Below are 19,474 nucleotides of genomic sequence, written 5' to 3' on the forward strand. Positions count from 1 at the left end.
CTGTGATTTCCGCCTGAGCAGCATTCATCTGTGAGATGCGCTTCAATGGGATTACACTGTGCTCAGTCCTCGGCCCTCTCCCCCCTGCCCTCTGCCCACTGCAGTTGCCAGGACAACACACTTCCGGACTTAGGGCAACGTACGCAGCGACCTCATGGGCAACGGACTCGCCTCGAAGTTCAGTTGGGGGCAGCTAGCGTCGCTAGATTTGCTAGCATTTTAGCGCGTTCGACTACAACTTTGTTGTTTAGGCCAAAAGCCCGTAACGTAAACGGAAGTAGTGGCAGCAAAAGTCCGTCGAATTTCGTTTCACACAGAGACAAAGTGCAGCACGAGCCGCGCAGCGCAACCGAGGTACACACTGAGTCTAGCCAAATAAACGAATGAATATGATTATTGGCATGCACCCTGGCTGAACGGCTACGTCGCCAGCGACGCCATCGCCAACGCCATCGCCATCGCCATTTCCATTACCTTTGCCTTTGCCTTTGCCTTTGCCATCGCCATCGCCATGTGCGCTTGTTGGCAACACAATCAGCTGCGCTCCCAACTGCAGAGCGCAAGTTTTCCCACGTGACGTCATCGTTTCACGCATGCGCAGCACACGCGAGCGCAACACAACAAATCACACAACCATCAAATTTGGCCAACTTGGCGAAATGCTCTCCCAAACAGCGAGAATATGCTTTACTCACGGCCGTACAGCTTGTTGCTTTACGGCAATCCACAAACCAGCTGAGGGGGGCGGCAGCAAAGGGCAACGCTTTGGGGTTGATGCCAGCGCTACACTACAGCAAATGTGTGGGGTCTATGCGACTGTGCAGGAGCTTGAAGCAAAATAAATATGGAAGAAAGAGATAGATAGATATCAAGTCAATTGTTAATCCTGTTCAGGAATAAAAGGAAATTTCCCTTGGGGAAATGTCTTACTCTACCCGCATACCCTACATACACTACAGCCAAACCAATATACCCTAAACTCACATTTCCAATACATTTTGCTCTTAGATGTATTTTCAAGAATGTATATGTTATTGTTTTATTTCTCTTTAATGTTTGTTATTATTGTTTTTAATTTTAGCATCGTATATATTTGCAAGATATTAACCTATTTATTTTTAGCCAAATCCAACGACGACCTTCGACTATGACAACAATAAAGCGCTGCGCTAGTCTAGGACTAACGGAATTCTTTTGGTTCACTGAGACCCATCTGGCGAGGTCTGTAGAAATGAATAGATATATGTACATATATGTGTTATATATTGTACGAATTTTCCTCTTAGCATTTGGTTTTTCTTAAGATGAAAATTCTTAAGCACCTTTGGCAATTTAACTCTTTGAGTTGCTATAATATTTAAGTACTTGACTTTTATTGGTTGTTTAAGTATTTTATTGCTAGAAAATTAGCTTCGCCTTGAGGGGAGCACCAAATATAATGCTATAAATGAAGCATAAGCGTGTTTACTAAACTCGGCGTGCCTAAGTATTAATGATTCAAAATGTTTACTGTTTAGATTAGGACAGACTAACTTTAAGGTAGAGTACGTTTGCTTTAAAGCTTTAGCTGCCTATCAGGAAATAATAAATCTATGCAAATTTTAGGTTTATTAGCTTAGCTCCTATCCCACTTTTAGTTCCGAGTTTTATTTACTTATTAAAATATCAAATACCATATGGGATGAGTAGAATATACTGAATTCATACATAGCAAAAAACATATGCACAAACACATACTCGCACTCACCCACATCACATCAGCTGCGGTATGGGTAAAGCCCATGGGATCTTAATTGTTGAATTACTTTTCTTTTCTTTTCCTTTAGCTGAACATTTTTAATGATATGCAAATTTCAAACCTTGACTATGGCATCCAGATGAGTCTCTAGCTCAGCCTCTAGTAATCTAGTAATCGACCTGAGAATAAATATATATGCATAATGCGGCCTGTGACACCCATTAGCGTGTTACATACATTTAAAACAAATCTTTATGGTCTCAATTCCCATTTTATATCATTTCTACTACTAATATACAACCGATATATCTAACTAAAAATTATATGTATTATAATTAATTACATTAAATATTTTTATCCTCAAAATAAACATTCATTGGGTTTTAGCTAGTGTAAAATCCTTTAATAGATATATAATAAAATTCCAATACATCAATCACATCATATATTCAATCTTTACACAAGCACATTTATATCAATAGTATATAAGTATAGTTTACAATCCATAAACATCAGTTGCATTTCAAAAGACATTCGAATTTCATTTTAAGTTGATCTAATATATACAAACATTCATTGCCCAGTTAATATAAATATTCCTTCTATATATATGTATATAGACATATATATAATTAATTTATCTAAAATATTTACATATATTGTAAAATATGTGTATGTTTAGGTGAGATTTCATGGATTTTCGAAGAGGCCTGAGATTTCTTTGTATAGATGTAATAATAAATAATATGAAAATCGAATTTAATTCATAAGATCTGACATTATGTATAATTATAATATATTATATACATATATTTTTAAATGAAAAATATTCATTAGTTTTATGGTAGCTCCCACTTTGGCAACTGATGAGCTAGAACAATATTTTAACTAGATTTGTGCTAAGTCTTTGCAGTTCTGCCCAATAATTTCATCTACAATATTCAACAAAACTGGGATAATATTTGTGTGATTAAAGCTTTAAACCATATTGTTAAATCAAAAATGTAAAGCACTTCGTATAGCTAATTAAGTTTCTTGCAAGGAACTGGCATAACACAATGAATTCAACAGTTTGAGGCCTAAACTAAATAGCCTGAACTAAGAAATTACAACTAAATATCATCACCGAGCATTGTTAGAAGAGAGCATAGACGCTAGCAGTCTGCACCAGAGATGCCTGTGGTCGTATTCTCGCCATGTATAATTGAGTCCATTTCAATTTGTGAGAGATTCGCGTTGAGTAGCTTTTCAATTTGTATAAACTTCGAATTGGGTTCATCTATCGAGGCAGCATCCACCTCTTGAACACTCGCAGCTCTTGCCAGTGAGTAGTTACGTTTCGCACGTTCTAAAATCAAATAATTACTCAATAATTTTCATTTTCATTTTATATGTATGTGTCAATTACCGAAACGTGCGCGTTGTGCTTCCTGATCGATGATTATCTCATTGGTTATGTAAACCTCGCGTCTGATTTGATCCCGCAGCTCCACGCTCATGTCCGGTATACACCAGCGCACCAGTATCATCACTAGAGCTACAAAGTTCTGTTCAAAATAAATTCAATTTTGTATTATTTAATACTCGACAGTCTGCACAACCTTCAAAGAGCATTTGGATTCAACTAATTGCTAAAGAGCATTTTACCCTTAGTTCTCCAACTGGTATTGGTGCAATATTTCATCACCCCAACACCTGATTGGGGTCATTAGCACAGAGCAAAACCTTAAAAATGCGCCTGCTGTCGTTTAGAACTTTGTTTTCTGTCTAGTTAATTAAATTCTTTTAGCTCATCAGCCAGCGGACACACTTTGCATTGATCTATCTGCGAGAGCCAACTGCTTTATAGGGTCAACAAATTCGATAGATAGCTTAAGCAGGGGGAAAAAAAAACCAGACTACCAATTAAGACCAATATGAAGAGACACAGAAGAAGCCCACTCGCAGATCTAGTTCATGTGCAACCAATGTATAAGAATTTCTTGAGGAGTGAAAAGTGAAAATGGAAAATGCCAGCTCAACGAAAATTGGACCTCATTTTGTGAGGCACGGCAACATTATTTGATTTAGTAGCGACAAATAGTTCGAAGCGAACGCACGCACGTTCACAAAAAATTATAATAGATAAAGGATAGTATAGATATATAACTAGCAAACAATTTAAATAATATCTAAGCAATCGAAAAACTACAAATTTAAATAATGAAACGTTTCGCCTGTTTCAATCTGCGCACTTTCGGTCTGAGCATAGCCTGCTTGGATGCTCTGATTGCGCTGTGCATCCTCGGCCTAAGCAGCTTCTATCTGTACAATGACTTTATGGACTTTACGCAATGGCAGCAAAATGATGTCCAGATCTTAAGTCCATTCGGAGCATTTGTCGCTACACTGGGTAAACATTGAATCGAAGCGGCAGTAGACAGACCTAACCCATCTACTTTCCAGTGGACTATGTGCTGGTTCATGAGTTCTCGCAGGCCTTCTATATGATACTAACTGTAACCGTTTGGGTAAAGGCATTGATAAATCTAGTGGTGGCTGGCATTCTAGTCGATGGCATCAAACAGGTGAGATATACTGGTACGTCCCACTATGATATCTCTCTATAAGTATGTATTTAGCGACGACTAATATGCATTGCCCCATGGCTGATCAACGCATTCGTCTCTATGGTCATTGAGGTGGCCATTTTCGTATTCTTGGAGGTCAAAATTGATGAAGCGGACGCCTCGATAGATCGACGCATAGCACGAAGTGTGCTCTTTGGCGTTTTCATAGGTAAGTTTGCCCCTCAACTCTAACTATTATTCACAATTGATATATATGAATTTATCTAGTGCTCAACGCGCTTGTTGCCTATGGCATCTATGCGCTCTACCGCATGCTGAAGACATCCACGAACGAGAATCGTGCGCTGCAGGAAAGCATTGTGGAAACGTCGGGTATGTTTCAGCATATCAAGGTTTGAAAGTTTGTCAAGGGTAATTAATTGCTATTCTATATACACCTGAACGACCAGAAGGAAATCTCATTTAAATTGGATAACATTAACCAAAGCTATTGGCTTAATTGATGTACAAGCATTTATGTAATGAAACAAATAAAACGAACAATGCAAAGTCAAATTGCTCGAAACTTACTTCAAACACCACAACAAATCCCAGGCGACAAGCTAGAATGATGTAAAATGTGCTCGTCAAATGATATTTGTTCGGCGAAGTGGGCGGCTCTCGGTAATCCGTGTATCTGAGAGTAAAGTAACAGATATTATATAATCTAATAGCCATATCAAATCTTAAGTGTATTTACTTGCACGTGGTTATATTTGAAAAATCTCCAGCTAAGCTATGCAGCTTGGATGAGTCGGATATTCGAAACTCGGACAAGGTAAAGTCCAAGTAGCCATTTAGGCTTCCATCTGGGGACTTTAGGCTGCGATACACCAAGCGTGGTATCATATCCGAAGTGAAGGCAATAATAAAACCCTAAAAGCAGTTCAATTAGTTAATGCTAGCCGCAAAACAAATTGAAATCAACTCACATTCGTAATGACACTCAGTTTGCCAATGCAATCCAGAATGCGATACCAAACGCCAATATCTCGGACACGTTGGGATACGGGCCGTTTGTGGTGGGTCAGCAACTTTTTGGCATCCAGACGCATTTCGAGTATGTTGTTGAGAAGCGCAAAGAACGGCGCCAGCGGAAAGGCAGCCACAAAGATGGTGACAAAACCATATTGCAAAACCATTTCCAAGTACTCGGGAAACAAGCTGCGTGCACCCCAATCGAGTAGCTTGAAGTCTCGCATCCAGCGCTCGTCCTTGGCCTTGTCGGGCTTAACCGAATTGCCAAACAGACGTGAAAGGCCAACTTGAATAGCTTGCACCTTGCGCCAAAACATCGGCAGGTAAACCTCCAAAATGGTATTAAATGCCTGCTTGCCAATCATTATAATGGCCAGCTGTATGCAAAGCTCCGTCAGACAGCCACCCGAAGAGCACTGAAAGTAGGAAAACAAATTAGATTTAGCTATACCATAAATGCCATGAAAACCCACCTCCTCTTGACGGTATTTAAAGACGGTAATATACTCTCCCGGATGCCCCACGAATTTGCCCTTGAAGAAAGCTATATAAAATATCGAGGCGTAGTAGTTCACGAACTGCAACAGGTAAATCTTGAGTGTCAGCGAATCGTCGAATTGCGTTTGAGTGCGCCACATTTCCAGCTCAGTCAGATACTCGGCCAAGTGATTGTATAACTAGGTAAAGGAGAAGTTGTATGAATATATAATAAATTTTTACGGGGGGACAAGTTACTTACATAGTTCAGTATGTAAAGCAAACAGAGATTCACAAATGCTGCCGATGCAGCGGCTAAAACAATTGCTTTCGATGTGGTCATGCCACTGCCATCCACCTTTAGGGCTGCCAGCATGGACATGCGATGCACAACGACGGCAACCAGTGCCACAAAAGCCAAGGCAATGAGCAGCACCACAACGGAGAAGCTGAAGACAGTCGCTGGCAGTTTCATGCGCCAAAACGGCACCGTGGGCTCCTTTATATTGGTCACATAATCCGTGCGCGTGGGCTCAATGTGCTCCAGGCGGGCCAAGTACTGCGGCCGTGGATGCTCCTCGTGCACATCGAAGCCCGTCAAATCCCAGCGATGTGTTATCTCAGCCGAATAGCGTTTCCAGAGCTCCAAGAATAACGTCGCCCAAAACGACATAAAGACGGCAAAGAATATTGTGCTTGGGTTGTCTATGAGGTATGTAATTTTGGCATAATTGCACGTCTCGCTTAGATTCCAGAATTCACACCAATCGCACAGCGGACACATTGTGAAGTTCGAGTTTGAGCGTAGGCAAATGTCCTTGCTGAAAACGATGATAGATGTTGCTTAGCTATAGCGTAAACGCACTCCACATTGCTAACTTACACGGGCACATAGTTCTCGAGGGAAAACCAGGAGTAAATGAAACACGCGACGCCCACAATGGAAGCTAACAGCAGCATGTACGTATAATAGCCCAGCCAGGCAAAGTAGAGACCTGGAAAAGTGGGAAAACTGTGAGTAAGTGAGTCTGATTAAAGGGATGCCCAACACTTGCCAATCTTGACGCCAAAGTACTCTTTAATATCATCTAGGGGCTGATAGCGATACCATTTTTTCACCGAGGCCCAATTTGTATAGAGCAGCTCCCGCATGGTGCCTTCCTCCGTAATTTCGCCCTGTGCAGTTAAATATCTGTATTTATTCTATTTTTATTTGCATTATGCTAGCTACTCACATCATGCAGTGGATACGCCGCACAGTAAACACCCTCGGCCACCAAACGCTCAATGCCAAAGGCCATGTCATTCTGACGCTTGGCAGGAAAACGCTGTCGATCCAAAATGAATTCCACAATACGTGAACGCACTGCCGTTGTAAAAAAGCAATCCTGACGTATATCGAACCTATATAGAAATAGATGACTTATGTTTACATAGTTAACCTCAATGCTGACTCACAGATATTCCTTATCACGACTGTAGATGGCTGTGAAGCGATGCGCACGCTTTGGAAAGTAACGCTCGTCCACATAGATGTGACGCAAAATGGAGTGGCAGGATGATTTGAGACTAGAATAAACACTTTTCGAGGAACGATTAACCACAGACAAACCAGGTATCTGAAAGAATGTTAATATATTAATTAGTTACTCAAAACAAAAGACTTTACAGTTTACATGAAGAAAGTGTAGGATAACAAAACACAAAAACGGAAAAGAAATTTATATATATACAGATCTTTCAAAAATAGTAATAAATAAGAGCTAAACTACAACAAAAGTTTAAGTTAGATCCAAACTAATAGAAATTCTATAAAAAACATAAATTAAGATCATCTTAAGAGGTTGAGATTGAGATTGAGTGGATTTACACTAGCAATTGGATATCAAGTAGGGCGTTTATAGAGCTCAAGCATAAATACGGCAAACACTCAGAGATCGAGGCTTATTTAGTTTAGCAGCATGGCAGGACGCTTAATCTGCAATAATTGTTAATTGTATTTAATTAAGACCTGAACTTTTTTGCAGACCTTCTTCGACAAATAATGGGCCGCATTGTGTAGACGATTTGATCTTTCATAAACGCGCAAATTACATAATGACTAAAATAATATAAAATGTTTCGTGTATCATTCGAGTGCATTGAAAAACTAGTGGTTCAAGGAAAATGCATACACACCTCCTTCATGGGCATACGCAGCTTGAGAATCTCCGCATAGCGACGCAGCACCTCCAGTGGTGCATGGATCTGAAATGATTCGATAGATATTAGAAATACATATATAGAGTTATAGTATATATTTGTTAGACATTCCACCTTGACAAAGTAAATTTGGTCCTTTTGACTGAGCTCCACCTCAAGGCCTTGTTGTATCAGATTCTCCTGGAAGATGCGTCGCTTTTCCTCATTTTCCGCCTCCGTCGCCTCGTTGGGATTGGTCCTGTAGGCCAGCACGAAATCTATGGAGCGCTTGCAGTCCGCAAAGAAGAGTGAGGTGTTCAGCTCGGCTCTCTGATAATATTCGCGCGGACAGCTGCACTCGCGCTCATCGTAGCTCTGTGTGGGCTCTGACATTGGCAGTAGAGGATCCGACTGATTTACGGTGGAGTTCTTGCCGTTGGGCAATGACCCGACAGTCTCTGACAGTTGATAGGTGGATAGGCCGCTGTAGAACGACCAAATTAGAATACAGCTCGTTAGATTTTTGCAAGAGCTTGACATGCCCAAAGCATGTCCCAATGATTTCATTTCAAAATGGCTAACATATTCAAGCAGCAACAAATGATTCCCTGCAGACTTGACCTCTCCACGCAATACACAGTGTGGTTTGGCTCCCTGCCGTGCTCCGTGCTCATAATCGAGTCACACCACACCCCCAATAATATGGGTCAATATGAATGGGAGCTGTTAACGTTAAATGGGTCGTATACTTAATGACCGTCAGAGCAACTACATAGATTAAAATGTTTGAGCAGCCAAGCGCCTTGTTATATATATGTATATTTATATATACTAATGTCGGAAATTTAATTATTTGTGCAGCAGTTTTATAGCTCAAAATGCAATTCAAAATAAACAAGAGCAATGTTATGTCAGAAGCTCGCTCGAAAGCTTTTGCCACATAATATTTTTGCTTCAACTGAGTACAAATGAACGATTTGCTAATGAGCGAAAACGGCTGCACATTTAAAATATTATCAAGTGTAATATATATACATATATACACGATATATACGCAAATTTAATATTTGCATGTGAAACATATTGCTTAGACTATCACCTATGATTCAGCTACAGTATATATACATATATTTTTTCCTGCATCTTGACCGTGGAATCTGTCACTTGATGAATCACTCACATTACTTTGATGCAAGTACTCAGTCGCTGGTTTTTAATAAAAGCTAAGCATATTTTATTTATATAATAGGAAACTGAGCTGAGTCTCAAGACTCATTTCCAAAGTATTTTATTAATATCGTGTTTAATTTAGAAAAGCAAGCAAGTAGCTCAGATACTATATAGCAATTGATTATTATAAACAACTTGTATTATAAGTATGATATTTTATTGACGTAAATATCATAATATTACAATATCATTTTCTGTTATACCTATGACTTATATTAAGTTAACGATTAACGACTACACATAAGAGATAATAACCAAGTTTTCATTATATAGAACTGGTTTAGAAAGGTGCTAAATTAATGTATTTATAATAATGTATATCTGATCTACAAGTATTTAATTTGTTTATATAATATTGAAATATAAAAAAAAAAAAAAAATTAAAATATTACTAAGCTCGCAGTATTAATATATCTTGTTATTGATATTATCGAAGAATCACGCATCGAGCAAATTTCGATATTCATAAAAAATTAAGAATTTTTGCCATATTTTCAATACAGCAACAGCTTAACAATGGTCATTCTCATTTAATTATTAGCCGTTCTCTTTGGGCCCCTATTCGTTTAGTTTTTCTGAAAGCTAACAACCAAATTTTGATGTTTTTATAATTTATAGGCCTCTTAACCACAAACAATAATGACCTTCAAGCAAATAAAGTAATTAACTTGAAGCTTGCCCAACATTATACACATTTACATACAATACTGTGCTTACTTTTGACTAAATAAAATTGTTTTATTTCTTTTTTTTTTTTTTTATCAAGGCCAACAAATTTTTGTTATAGTTTTATTAGTTGCACTCAAAATTCGCCACCTATGTGAGCAAGGCAAGATGCGAAAATAATTTAAGATTTGTACATTATATATTGTTTATACAGTTTAGCTGTTAAAAATACGCGGAATTTCGATATGACAAATAACAGAAAAAAAAATGAGACTACAACAAAAATAAAAGCGCCCACACGACTTTCAACAAAAAACAAAACAGATATTAGCGATACAGCCACAGAGAGATCTTTGTATTATGTCCCAGCAGCTGATGAGTAATGCAGTGGAGCAACAAGAACAACAGCAACAGGCAAAAGGCATTAAACGTGTTAAGTAATACCGTTTCCGTCTCCGTTTCCGTTTCTGTTTCCGGCTAAGCCATAGTTGACAATAATGAAATGGTGAAAAGAAATCAAACAAATAATATTTGATGCTCTTTGCTCACTGTCCACGCGATTTATTAATCAAATTAACGTTTGTCAACCGCCGCGCGTTCACTGCGAATAAATGAAGAAAACGGACTGCGGCAACGATGACGACGACGACGACGACGACGAAGACGACAACGACTAAGCAACGACCAACGCGCAGCAGCAACGACAACAAACTGAACAAGCGCCAACAGCTGAGCGCAGAGCAGCTGAGCAGCTGAGCAGCTCAATACAGTTGTTGGGTTCGTTTGCCGGGTTGCTTTGTCGTGTTCACTCTACACCCTACGCTCTCTTTCTACACATTTCTTCACCTTGCCGAACAGTGCTGCGCGCTGTTGGTTTCCACAAACTAACGCAGGCTAGAGTATAGGAATAAATGCTGGAGTAGCGGGCTAGATGAAAAATGAGATAAAAACGAAATGTAACAAATATATTTCTCAAAATATTACCAATAATCTCTTTTTTGCTCATCATAATAATATGTATTTCCTCCTCTCCTAAGCTTTTCCTGTAAGTCTTTAATGCTTAGCTGAACGATCACACACTTCACTTCACTTTTCTACACTGCACGATTTACCCCCATCAGGCCTGGGAGACTGAAGAAATGCTGCCGCTGCTGCCCTTTATATAGGGCGACTCTCACTCGTAGACTAAGTTGTGCTCAAATGTTGAGCCTAAAGAGACCAATGGGGGCACACCCTGTTGCTGCAAGCATTCTAGCTTCGTTTTACTTAAATATAAATACCAAATGAATACAGTTGCATACATGTAGACAACTGTAATGATCTTCTCTAGTTCATCATCATCTCTTGCTGAATATATGTATATTCCTGCAGCTTCTCCTCTTCTATAATTCTCTTAAGAACTAGAACTTCTGCTTAGTCTGTCTCAATTTTTGGCTATTCCATCCCAATCTCATTTCATCTAACCAACCACAACCCAACCACATTCAAATAGGCTAGATCTAGCCTGAAATAGGCTGAGCTGGCAACACTGTTGCCGAAACGAACAAAAGAGCACGACATAGCAGCAAATCAGCTGTTATTGGCCAATGCGTCGCGATGCATCATACAAAGAGAGCAGCTGTATGATGAGAGAGCACTTGTTGCGTATATTACATACACACATATGTCTGAGTGTGTCTGTGTTTTGGTGAGATGTAATATTCTTCTGATTATAAACGGAAATATGTATATTCAGGTCAGTTGATCGCCTCTCCAGATTTCAGTGCACTTTAAACACATGTATTATATATCAAACTCAAAAGGGCAAACGGTAAACAAACAATTACAATTATATATTGATTAGTTGTTTTATACAGGGTAATTTTGCTTTCGCTCGAATCTATTATTTCTATGAAATATATATATAAAACTAAAATATAAATTCACATTTCGTTGTTCAAAATGAACCCAAAAGAAAATCTATATTGATCATGATTTTCAGCTTTCATAACCCTATAAAATAAAGTAAATGGCATAAATGCCCTTGAATTGGATCATATTTATAAAAAAATAAAAAAAATATTTTGAAAATTATTTAAAAAGATTCACAATAATTACTCAATTTGCAACAAATAATATATATATATATATATAACAAATACTTAACACTTCTAACAAGCAGCTTCAACTCATCTGTCTACCCTTATCAGTAATAAATGATCTCTTCAAACATAATTTCGCACTTAAAAATTATAAACAAATGTTTATCTTTTATAAACTAGAATGACAAAGAGAAAGGTTCCCTATAGAAAAGTAGTTGAAAGCAAAAAGATAGTTGATTATTCTGTACCCTGTAAAGATATTTTTATTCCGTTAGAATATAAATGTGTTTTTATGTTTTAATATGGACACTAAATAAATAATCCAGTCAGATAACAAAACACAGAATTGTTTTTGACTTATGTTTGGAAATCATGAAATCGATACTTGTAGGCACAAAGCTTTGCAAAATTCCGTTGTTCTTATAAATTTGAAATTTATAAACATATGTTTTATACCGAAAAGGAAAAGTATACTTAAAGACAACATAAATAGATGTATATACAAATTCAACAGTTGCGAAATCTTTTGTTCGGAGCCCGTATAAAGTTAAGCCTCTCTAATCCGCAATCTCATAAGCTCTATTTAGTCTTATGTAGTAAAAGTGTGATATTTCGTAAATCTATTTTTTGTATCCAGCTCGTCCTTAATTACTTAATACATAATTTATTATTAACGAATCAGCCTAAACACCTTGTAAATTGACAAATTACAATTGATAAACAACAATAAGAATGGAATAGTAAATGGAATGTAATTAAACTAATGACTGTTTCCTCGATAGTAGAGTCGAAGTACAGGGGGACTTACCTCTCAGCGAATCGCGCCCGTTTCTCGTGCAAGCTCAGTGATTCAGTCGATGACTTTCTGGCCTTTCCGGCTTCGCCGCCTCGCTCAAGATCAACGAAACGTGTCGTTGCTTCGGCACCTCTGTCGTCTGGCTTCATCACGCCTCCCCAGATGCTCTCTTTAGCCAGCAGCTTGCCCTTTAGACCGGCTCGCTTTACCAGTTCCATATCGTAAGGGGCCAAGGGGGCCGAGTAAGGTGGCTGAATCGTAGCATTTGGCCGTTTGGCCTGTTCGGCCAGCAGCTGTGCAGACTCCTCCTCGGGCTGGGGTGGAGGCTGAGGTAATGTAGGAGGTGTTTCCAACTCATCAGCATCGCTGCCATCATTGGCATTATCTAAATTTAGCATTTCGCTCTAAACATGTGTGAGATTTTCGCTTAACTATACTAAAAGCTCGCCGGACTTGTTTACTTTCACATGTTATTACGTTAGTATGTGTGCATTTTCGGGTCGCGTTAGCGAAATTCGAGGTCAACTCGCGGGCATTGGGATTATAAATTGAATGAATGACAACCGTTATCACTGAGTATTGAATCTTGTACTTCTGTTATACAATTGCATTTGCCGTGCTTGCACTGAAAATAACGGCACCAGGCTCCACACCGCCAATTCTGCAGCAACTGGCCAAGCAGCACTAAAATAAACACTAACGACTACAATTTGTCAGCATGATTTAAATACCATCCAGAAACATACTAAAAAATACCGAAATATAATACCAGTTGGTCATGCAGTCAGATTAGATTGTCATGCAACATGTAAGCGAATTCACATGACATACATACATACATATATATCTACTCGGACAAACAAGTTCAATAAGACCAATTGAACAATGCATTTGCTGTCATGCAAGTCTTAACGTGTCTGTTATCATATTCGCCCATATCAAGGTAAAGAATAAAATAAAGTTCGAATAAAATAACAGCTTGTATTTGAATGGAATAAAACATAAACAAAATAATACACTTTAATTAAGAATTGCAAAAGCAAAAATTAACAGTGGTTAACAAATAGTTAGCATTTAACTGCACCGAGGTTCTATCTTGGTGAAACAACAAATTTTTTAATATATGGAATAATAATACAGCAGTGTTTAATATAGTATGCACTATTATTAAGGGGCTAAATTATGCATTAGAGTTGAACTTGGACATCGAATTTACAATAAAACGAGCAATATTTTGGATACGGCCAACGCCGTTGAAGTCGTCATCGCGCCCAAAAATTTACTTCCTGTTGTAGTTTTTGTGCACTTCGGGAGAGATGTTGTAGACGAACTTCAAGATCTCCTGAATGACGGGTTCTTTGCGTGTCGTGATGGCAGCCTCCATATCGGCCAGTTTCACACGAGTATCGGCATCGATTTTCGCTGCAACTCCTTCGCGGCTGCCCATATGCTGTATTTATATATTTAATTATATACACATTTCACTCAGCACCTATTAATGAGTAACTAACCTTGGCCTCGAATTCTTTAAAGGCGCGCTCACGCTCCTGGCGGAATTTTTCAATCTCCTCGGTGGCCTCATCCTTGGCTTGCTTCAATCTCCTTGCCTTGCCTACAATTGAAGCAGAGAGTTTTTCATAACATCAATATTTATTTACTCGAGTGCAAACGAATCATGTGACTTGATGTCGCTCAACGCGCGTAACGTCGATAGCGAAAAAGTCGTAAGTCGTTTTATGTCTATCCAATTGGACTATATTTTAGTAGGTTTTTCGCTTACGTTTTCTGGCCTCGGCAACCTTCTCGGCTGCCTTCTTTTCGGCAGCAAGCAATTGCTGTATTCCCTGCGTTTGGCTGGCCATTTTAAGGTATTTTAAAAATTAATGTTTTTCTGCTCGCTCGGGCCGTGGTATCAATGCAAGTTGAAAAAAGCAAGTGACGACTACGACAGACTTAACACAAACGACGTGAAAAATGTCATATGACGAAGTCACACACACGCATACACACTAAATTGGTGAAAAATCGATTATATCGAATAGGAAATTATGCGCGACAAGTTCGTTTGCAAGGAAAAATACTATCGATACATTTCCTATAATCGACTCCACCGCTTAACAGCAGATAAGTTCGTTAAATACTGCAGGGGTGATGCCTTTAAACACTTGAGTAGATTATACAAAATAAATATTAATTTTAAGAAACTACTTTGCGTTTTTTGTCATTTGAATTTATTACACGTTGTTATGTTTCAGTTTGTATATTTTCGAAATAATTAACTCAAGACGACGCAGAGAGCTCTGCTGTACAACAATTTAAATTTGAACGTGACGCATACAATTTTAATAACGACTCAACACAATTTATCGAGAAGCCGACATATTTAAAAACAGCTAATTTGCAACTTCTTTTCGAAATTTTAAGTGATTAGTAATTTGAGTATCTGTGTTATTTTCAACCTTAATTATAAAACCGATTTAAATCAAATGTTAAAACTCCATAGTAGCAAATTATTCAATTTGCTTATATAAAAGAGTGGTCAGTATTTTGATTAAGTTCAAGTGGAATTGTTTGGTATATTTATTTATTTGAAGAAATACGCGGATTTTATTATAAGGATTCGGCCACTCTGTTGCCAGTAATCTCACAAATATAGCAATAATTTGAAAGAACTTAATATACGCATATATAGAGGTGATTTACCATGGAAAGGCCGAACAAGAACAAGCGGGTTGTGCGCGATGAGAAACAACGGGAGCTAAAGCTTGAAGATATGGTAAGTAGTGATTCCAGTAAATTCTACACATTGAGTACAAAGGCAATAAAACAAATAATAATGTGAATCCCGTTACCAGGTGCTGAGATCCTTAGATGAATGCACCACAAATGAGGACAAATTGAAAATGTTATTGCAGCGGCACGTGGAGAGCGAGAAAACAGTGAGCCGGCTCACCGCCGAGATGCGTGCACTACAGCGGCACATGGAGTGCCAACAACGGGAGAAGGAGCAGGTGCAGCGGGAGCTGAACAAGAGCGTTCTCATGAGGGACAAGCTGCAAGAGGTGTGCCGGGAACAGCAGCGCATACTGAAGTCTGTGAAAAACGAGAGTATGCTGCAAATCAAGGTCGAGGAGGAGCGACGCAAGGAGAGTCAAACGAAATTTCAGAGCTCGTTAAACGAGGTGCAAAAGTCTCTGTCTAAAAACAACGAGGAGAACGTTAAATTACGTGATTACAACACCGAAATGACCAAAAAGTAAGTGGCGCTGCCGCCCATCAGCAGAGAAACACCGGTGTTCGATGTCTATTTATAGGCACGACACTGCATGCCGTTTTCTTGTGGATGTATGTATCTGGCTGCCACATACATACATACACACGCACAGACACAAATATAGGCATCAATCGACCATATGTTCGCGATACATATATTTGTATATATAAATGTATTTTGGTATATGTTTTTAGGTTGAAACTTCTAGCTGAACAATATCAGGCGCGCGAGAAGCACTTGGAAAAACTGAACGAGCAGGTTCAGCTCGAGTCTCAGCTGCATCAAGCGAAGCTCACCAAGGCTCAGGTTGAAGCTGCTATGGAAAAAGAGATACTAACCAAGTGAGTACTAATTAAGTAGTTGCTCTCTTCACTCTTATCATATATTTTTAAAATAGAGAGAATCAGATTGGCCTGGAGAAGTTGTTGCAGGCACAGCGCTCGATTAAGGATCTAACGGAACGGGAGCAACAGCTCAAAGAGCAGCTTAATATCTATACGGCGAAATACGATGAGTTTCAGCAATCGCTTAAGAAATCCAATGAAGTCTTTGGCAGTTACAAGATCGAGCTAGAGAAAATGTCCAAGCACACCAAGAAAATTGAGAAGGAAGCTCTGGGCTGGCGGCAAAAATATGAGAAAGCGAACGGCATGGTCATTGAATTGGCAACCGAAAAACAACAACGAGACCAGCAGGCGGAACGCCTACAAAAGCAGGTGGATCAGTTGCAGAAGCTACTGCGCGCACTGCAACTAGAGCGTACAACGCTTCACCAGACTCTTCGCGAGAAAGATATTCCAATTCCTGCTATGCCGCAGCTACCGCCCGAGCCAGAGCCCATTAAAGTTGTGCCTATCAACACGGACAGTGCCAAAATGGAGCTGATGACGCGCAACTGTGCTGAACTGAAGCAGACGCTAGCCAACTTGCAGAATCAAATGAAGCTGCTTACCACAAATGATGCGAAAATTGCCGCTGCCGAAGCAGAAAGGAAACAAGCAGCCGAAGAGCAACAGAGGGCAAACAATATCAAGAGGAACAATAAGAAAAAGGCCAAGTCAAAGGCTAAAGCTGCAGCAGCGGCTGCTGCAGCGGCGGCTGCGACCAACGGGGAAGCTGATACTCCCAGGCCTGAACCGTCAACAGATGGAGATGCACAAGCACAAGCTGAGGCTGAGCCTGAGCCAGAACCAGAGCCAGAAGCCGAGGGCGAGGCTGATGCCGACACAGAGGCAGCAGAGTGTGAAATTGCAGAATTCGACAATGTGGAGCAGCCCCAATCTTCTGAAGCTTCTGAAGGGCACTGCAATGCAAACGATGCTGATGCCGAAATAGTGCCAGAGTCTCGGCAAGGTGACTTAGCGTCTTTTGACCAGTCGGAAGTGCCTGCACTGATTGATTCCAAGTAGGATCGGGGGCCCGACATTAATGCGCCTCCCTCGACTGTCAATGTGTTTGTGCTTGAAATTATTGCATCCTTCTTGTATATGTGCATTTTGATTTATTCATTTTTAAAAATATTTATGTACTTTAACCCAACAAATGTAAAGCCATCAGCGGAATAGAAAGAAGGAAAGAAAACAGCTCAAATCGAGAATTTATTATTTATTACATTTTATACCTATTTATTAATGAGCCCATTAAGAGCTATTCTAAGCACAAAATAAAATATAAAATTTTCAATAAATGAATTTATACCTCTAAAATAAAAAAATAAAAAAAATCATTTAATTAGCAATAAACCATATATGTATTCACATATGTATAACCAGAAGGAAAATATTTACAATTTTTATTTATTTTTAAATCGGATATAGTTCAGCCTTATCTCGTATTTTTGAATATTTTAAATAAACCAAACCAAATTATTAATTTTTTTGTTAAATATATTTATTTTTGCATAAAACTCTTTGTTTTCATTACTCTAAATGCATATGTGCTCTGAGCAATATTCCTTTATAGTAACGGATATTTAACATAAATAATAATGATTCGACTATCGAACGTAATATATACTCTATTTATGTATGGATATAAATTATATATATGAAGATATATTTTTTACAATTTTGCTCAATTTCGTAAAATATATGACACTCCGATGTTAAAAATATTTTACATCTGTGGATATTTCTATAACTAAAAACCGAAAAATAAATAAAATACGATACATTTTTATAATATGAATACATACATATTTATATCACATATTGTAATACCCATAATATACAATACAATTATATCTTACAATAAATATAAAACATTGAAGTAGTTTGCATGAGTATGGAAACAAATTCTTTATATTCAATTTCAGGTAATATGACAACTTAGAAGTATTTCTGTGCTGGAATCGAGTCAGTTGAAAAATTCAAAAATAGAACAGAATAAGAAATTGGCTCAGCTCTATTATATCTGATTTTCTGTTAGAATATCTGAACAGCACAAAGTAACAGAGTTAAACTATTTTCTTGTTTAGATTCGTAGCACCTCATAAACCTTCAGGAAATTATAATTAAATTCTTGGTTTCTACCTGTATAGAAATCTTAACCTCTTCAAACACGGAGAAACTAGTTTCTGAATTAGTTAAGCAAATGGCTTAACATAACTTAAACTGCCTTTAAAATTGCTGGTATTTTGTTCGACTATGCAAATTCTTGAGCTGCTGCAGTGTCGCCGTGCGTAATTGGGCTGCAAATTGGCAGTTGGGTGCCACAGTGTCTGCCGTGGCATGCAACAAATTGCATTGACTTTGTCCAGTGTTTGCTATGCAAAATTGTTGCTTCACGGTCAATATGAGCACAGCGTAATTGCGGCACGCAGCTATCATTTTAGCTAGCCGTGCTACGCTGTGATATGCATATTTGAGGTGCCACGCGTGCCACGTGGCGTATGCGTAATGTCCACAATGGTGGATGTCGAGACGCTGGACGGCTTACGCTAAGCTCTCACAATTTAAATAAAGCCATTTAAGTGCCACACTAAAATAATTACAGAAAACATTTTAAATTGCATGAGGCGGCAGGCGACTACAAGGAATGACCCCAATGGCCCCCACGGGCCGGGTGTGAAATTTCGCCAGCCATATAGGCGACACATGTGCATATTTCACACTTATGCACACTTACACACACACACACGCGCGCGCGGCCTCACTCACATTCACACACACACACACACAAATGTGTGCACATTTTGCAAGCAATGAGCTTTTGAACATTTAATGAGTTAATTCGCTAAATTTGAAAGGCGCGCAAGCGTGCGCCAAGTGCTCGACCAGACTGTTTCCTGCCATGTTGGCACCCTCGAAATACCCGTTACTCGTTATCCGATTCCCGGTGCCAGCTTCATGGCCGTCATCCCACAAGTTGCCCATTTTAAAGCATGAAACATGAAAATGAGAAAACGAAAACAACAACAAAACACACACACACTTATACACAGAG

General features: G+C 38.8%; 4 protein-coding genes across 11 annotated transcripts; 2 read left to right on the forward strand and 2 right to left on the reverse strand.

Moving 5' to 3' along the window:
• subdued (anoctamin 1) lies at window positions 1-13,467 on the reverse strand. 6 transcript variants are annotated; one of them, XM_089462850.1, is made up of 17 exons: window positions 10,324-10,594; window positions 9,931-10,029; window positions 8,119-8,467; window positions 7,981-8,049; window positions 7,814-7,903; window positions 7,261-7,421; window positions 7,038-7,206; window positions 6,858-6,978; window positions 6,686-6,797; window positions 6,065-6,623; window positions 5,799-6,002; window positions 5,280-5,741; window positions 5,048-5,223; window positions 4,879-4,984; window positions 3,147-3,285; window positions 475-3,086; window positions 1-367 (listed from the first exon to the last, which is right to left on the reverse strand). In XM_089462850.1, exons 3-16 carry the CDS (start codon window positions 8,374-8,376, stop codon window positions 2,893-2,895), a joined length of 2,820 nt encoding a protein of 939 aa, XP_089318976.1. In that variant the 5' UTR covers window positions 8,377-8,467; window positions 9,931-10,029; window positions 10,324-10,594; the 3' UTR covers window positions 1-367; window positions 475-2,892. The 6 variants fall into 6 exon arrangements, with proteins under 6 accessions (XP_089318976.1, XP_017873580.1, XP_017873579.1 ...); XM_018018091.2 differs by lacking the exons at window positions 9,931-10,029; window positions 10,324-10,594 and adding an exon at window positions 12,769-13,467 and having other exon boundaries at window positions 7,832-7,903; XM_018018090.2 differs by lacking the exons at window positions 9,931-10,029; window positions 10,324-10,594 and adding an exon at window positions 12,769-13,467.
• Window positions 3,370-4,863, forward strand: LOC108621023 (uncharacterized). Of its 2 annotated transcripts, XM_018018108.2 has the most exons (5): window positions 3,370-4,130; window positions 4,184-4,305; window positions 4,360-4,516; window positions 4,576-4,680; window positions 4,758-4,863. In XM_018018108.2, exons 1-5 carry the CDS (start codon window positions 3,941-3,943, stop codon window positions 4,772-4,774), a joined length of 591 nt encoding a protein of 196 aa, XP_017873597.1. In that variant the 5' UTR covers window positions 3,370-3,940; the 3' UTR covers window positions 4,775-4,863. The 2 variants fall into 2 exon arrangements, with proteins under 2 accessions (XP_017873597.1, XP_017873596.1); XM_018018107.2 differs by having other exon boundaries at window positions 3,472-4,130; window positions 4,576-4,863.
• Window positions 13,468-13,717: 250 nt separating the features above from the next.
• On the reverse strand, window positions 13,718-14,753 carry Vha13 (V-type proton ATPase subunit Vha13). The gene is made up of 3 exons (XM_018018110.2): window positions 14,537-14,753; window positions 14,268-14,368; window positions 13,718-14,206 (listed from the first exon to the last, which is right to left on the reverse strand). The coding sequence occupies exons 1-3, from the start codon at window positions 14,616-14,618 to the stop codon at window positions 14,036-14,038; spliced, it is 354 nt and encodes a 117-aa protein (XP_017873599.1). The 5' UTR covers window positions 14,619-14,753; the 3' UTR covers window positions 13,718-14,035.
• Window positions 14,754-14,967: 214 nt separating this feature from the next.
• LOC108621018 (beta-taxilin) lies at window positions 14,968-17,721 on the forward strand. 2 transcript variants are annotated; one of them, XM_089462856.1, is made up of 5 exons: window positions 14,968-15,294; window positions 15,351-15,532; window positions 15,612-16,012; window positions 16,225-16,371; window positions 16,428-17,721. In XM_089462856.1, exons 2-5 carry the CDS (start codon window positions 15,461-15,463, stop codon window positions 17,437-17,439), a joined length of 1,632 nt encoding a protein of 543 aa, XP_089318982.1. In that variant the 5' UTR covers window positions 14,968-15,294; window positions 15,351-15,460; the 3' UTR covers window positions 17,440-17,721. The 2 variants fall into 2 exon arrangements, with proteins under 2 accessions (XP_089318982.1, XP_089318983.1); XM_089462857.1 differs by having other exon boundaries at window positions 15,374-15,532.
• Window positions 17,722-19,474: the final 1,753 nt, after the last annotated feature.

This window comes from Drosophila arizonae, chromosome 2, assembly GCF_054131065.1.
Source record: "Drosophila arizonae isolate 15081-1271.41 chromosome 2, UAZ_ARI_1.0, whole genome shotgun sequence".
In the NCBI taxonomy this organism is placed as follows: Eukaryota; Metazoa; Arthropoda; class Insecta; order Diptera; family Drosophilidae; genus Drosophila; species Drosophila arizonae.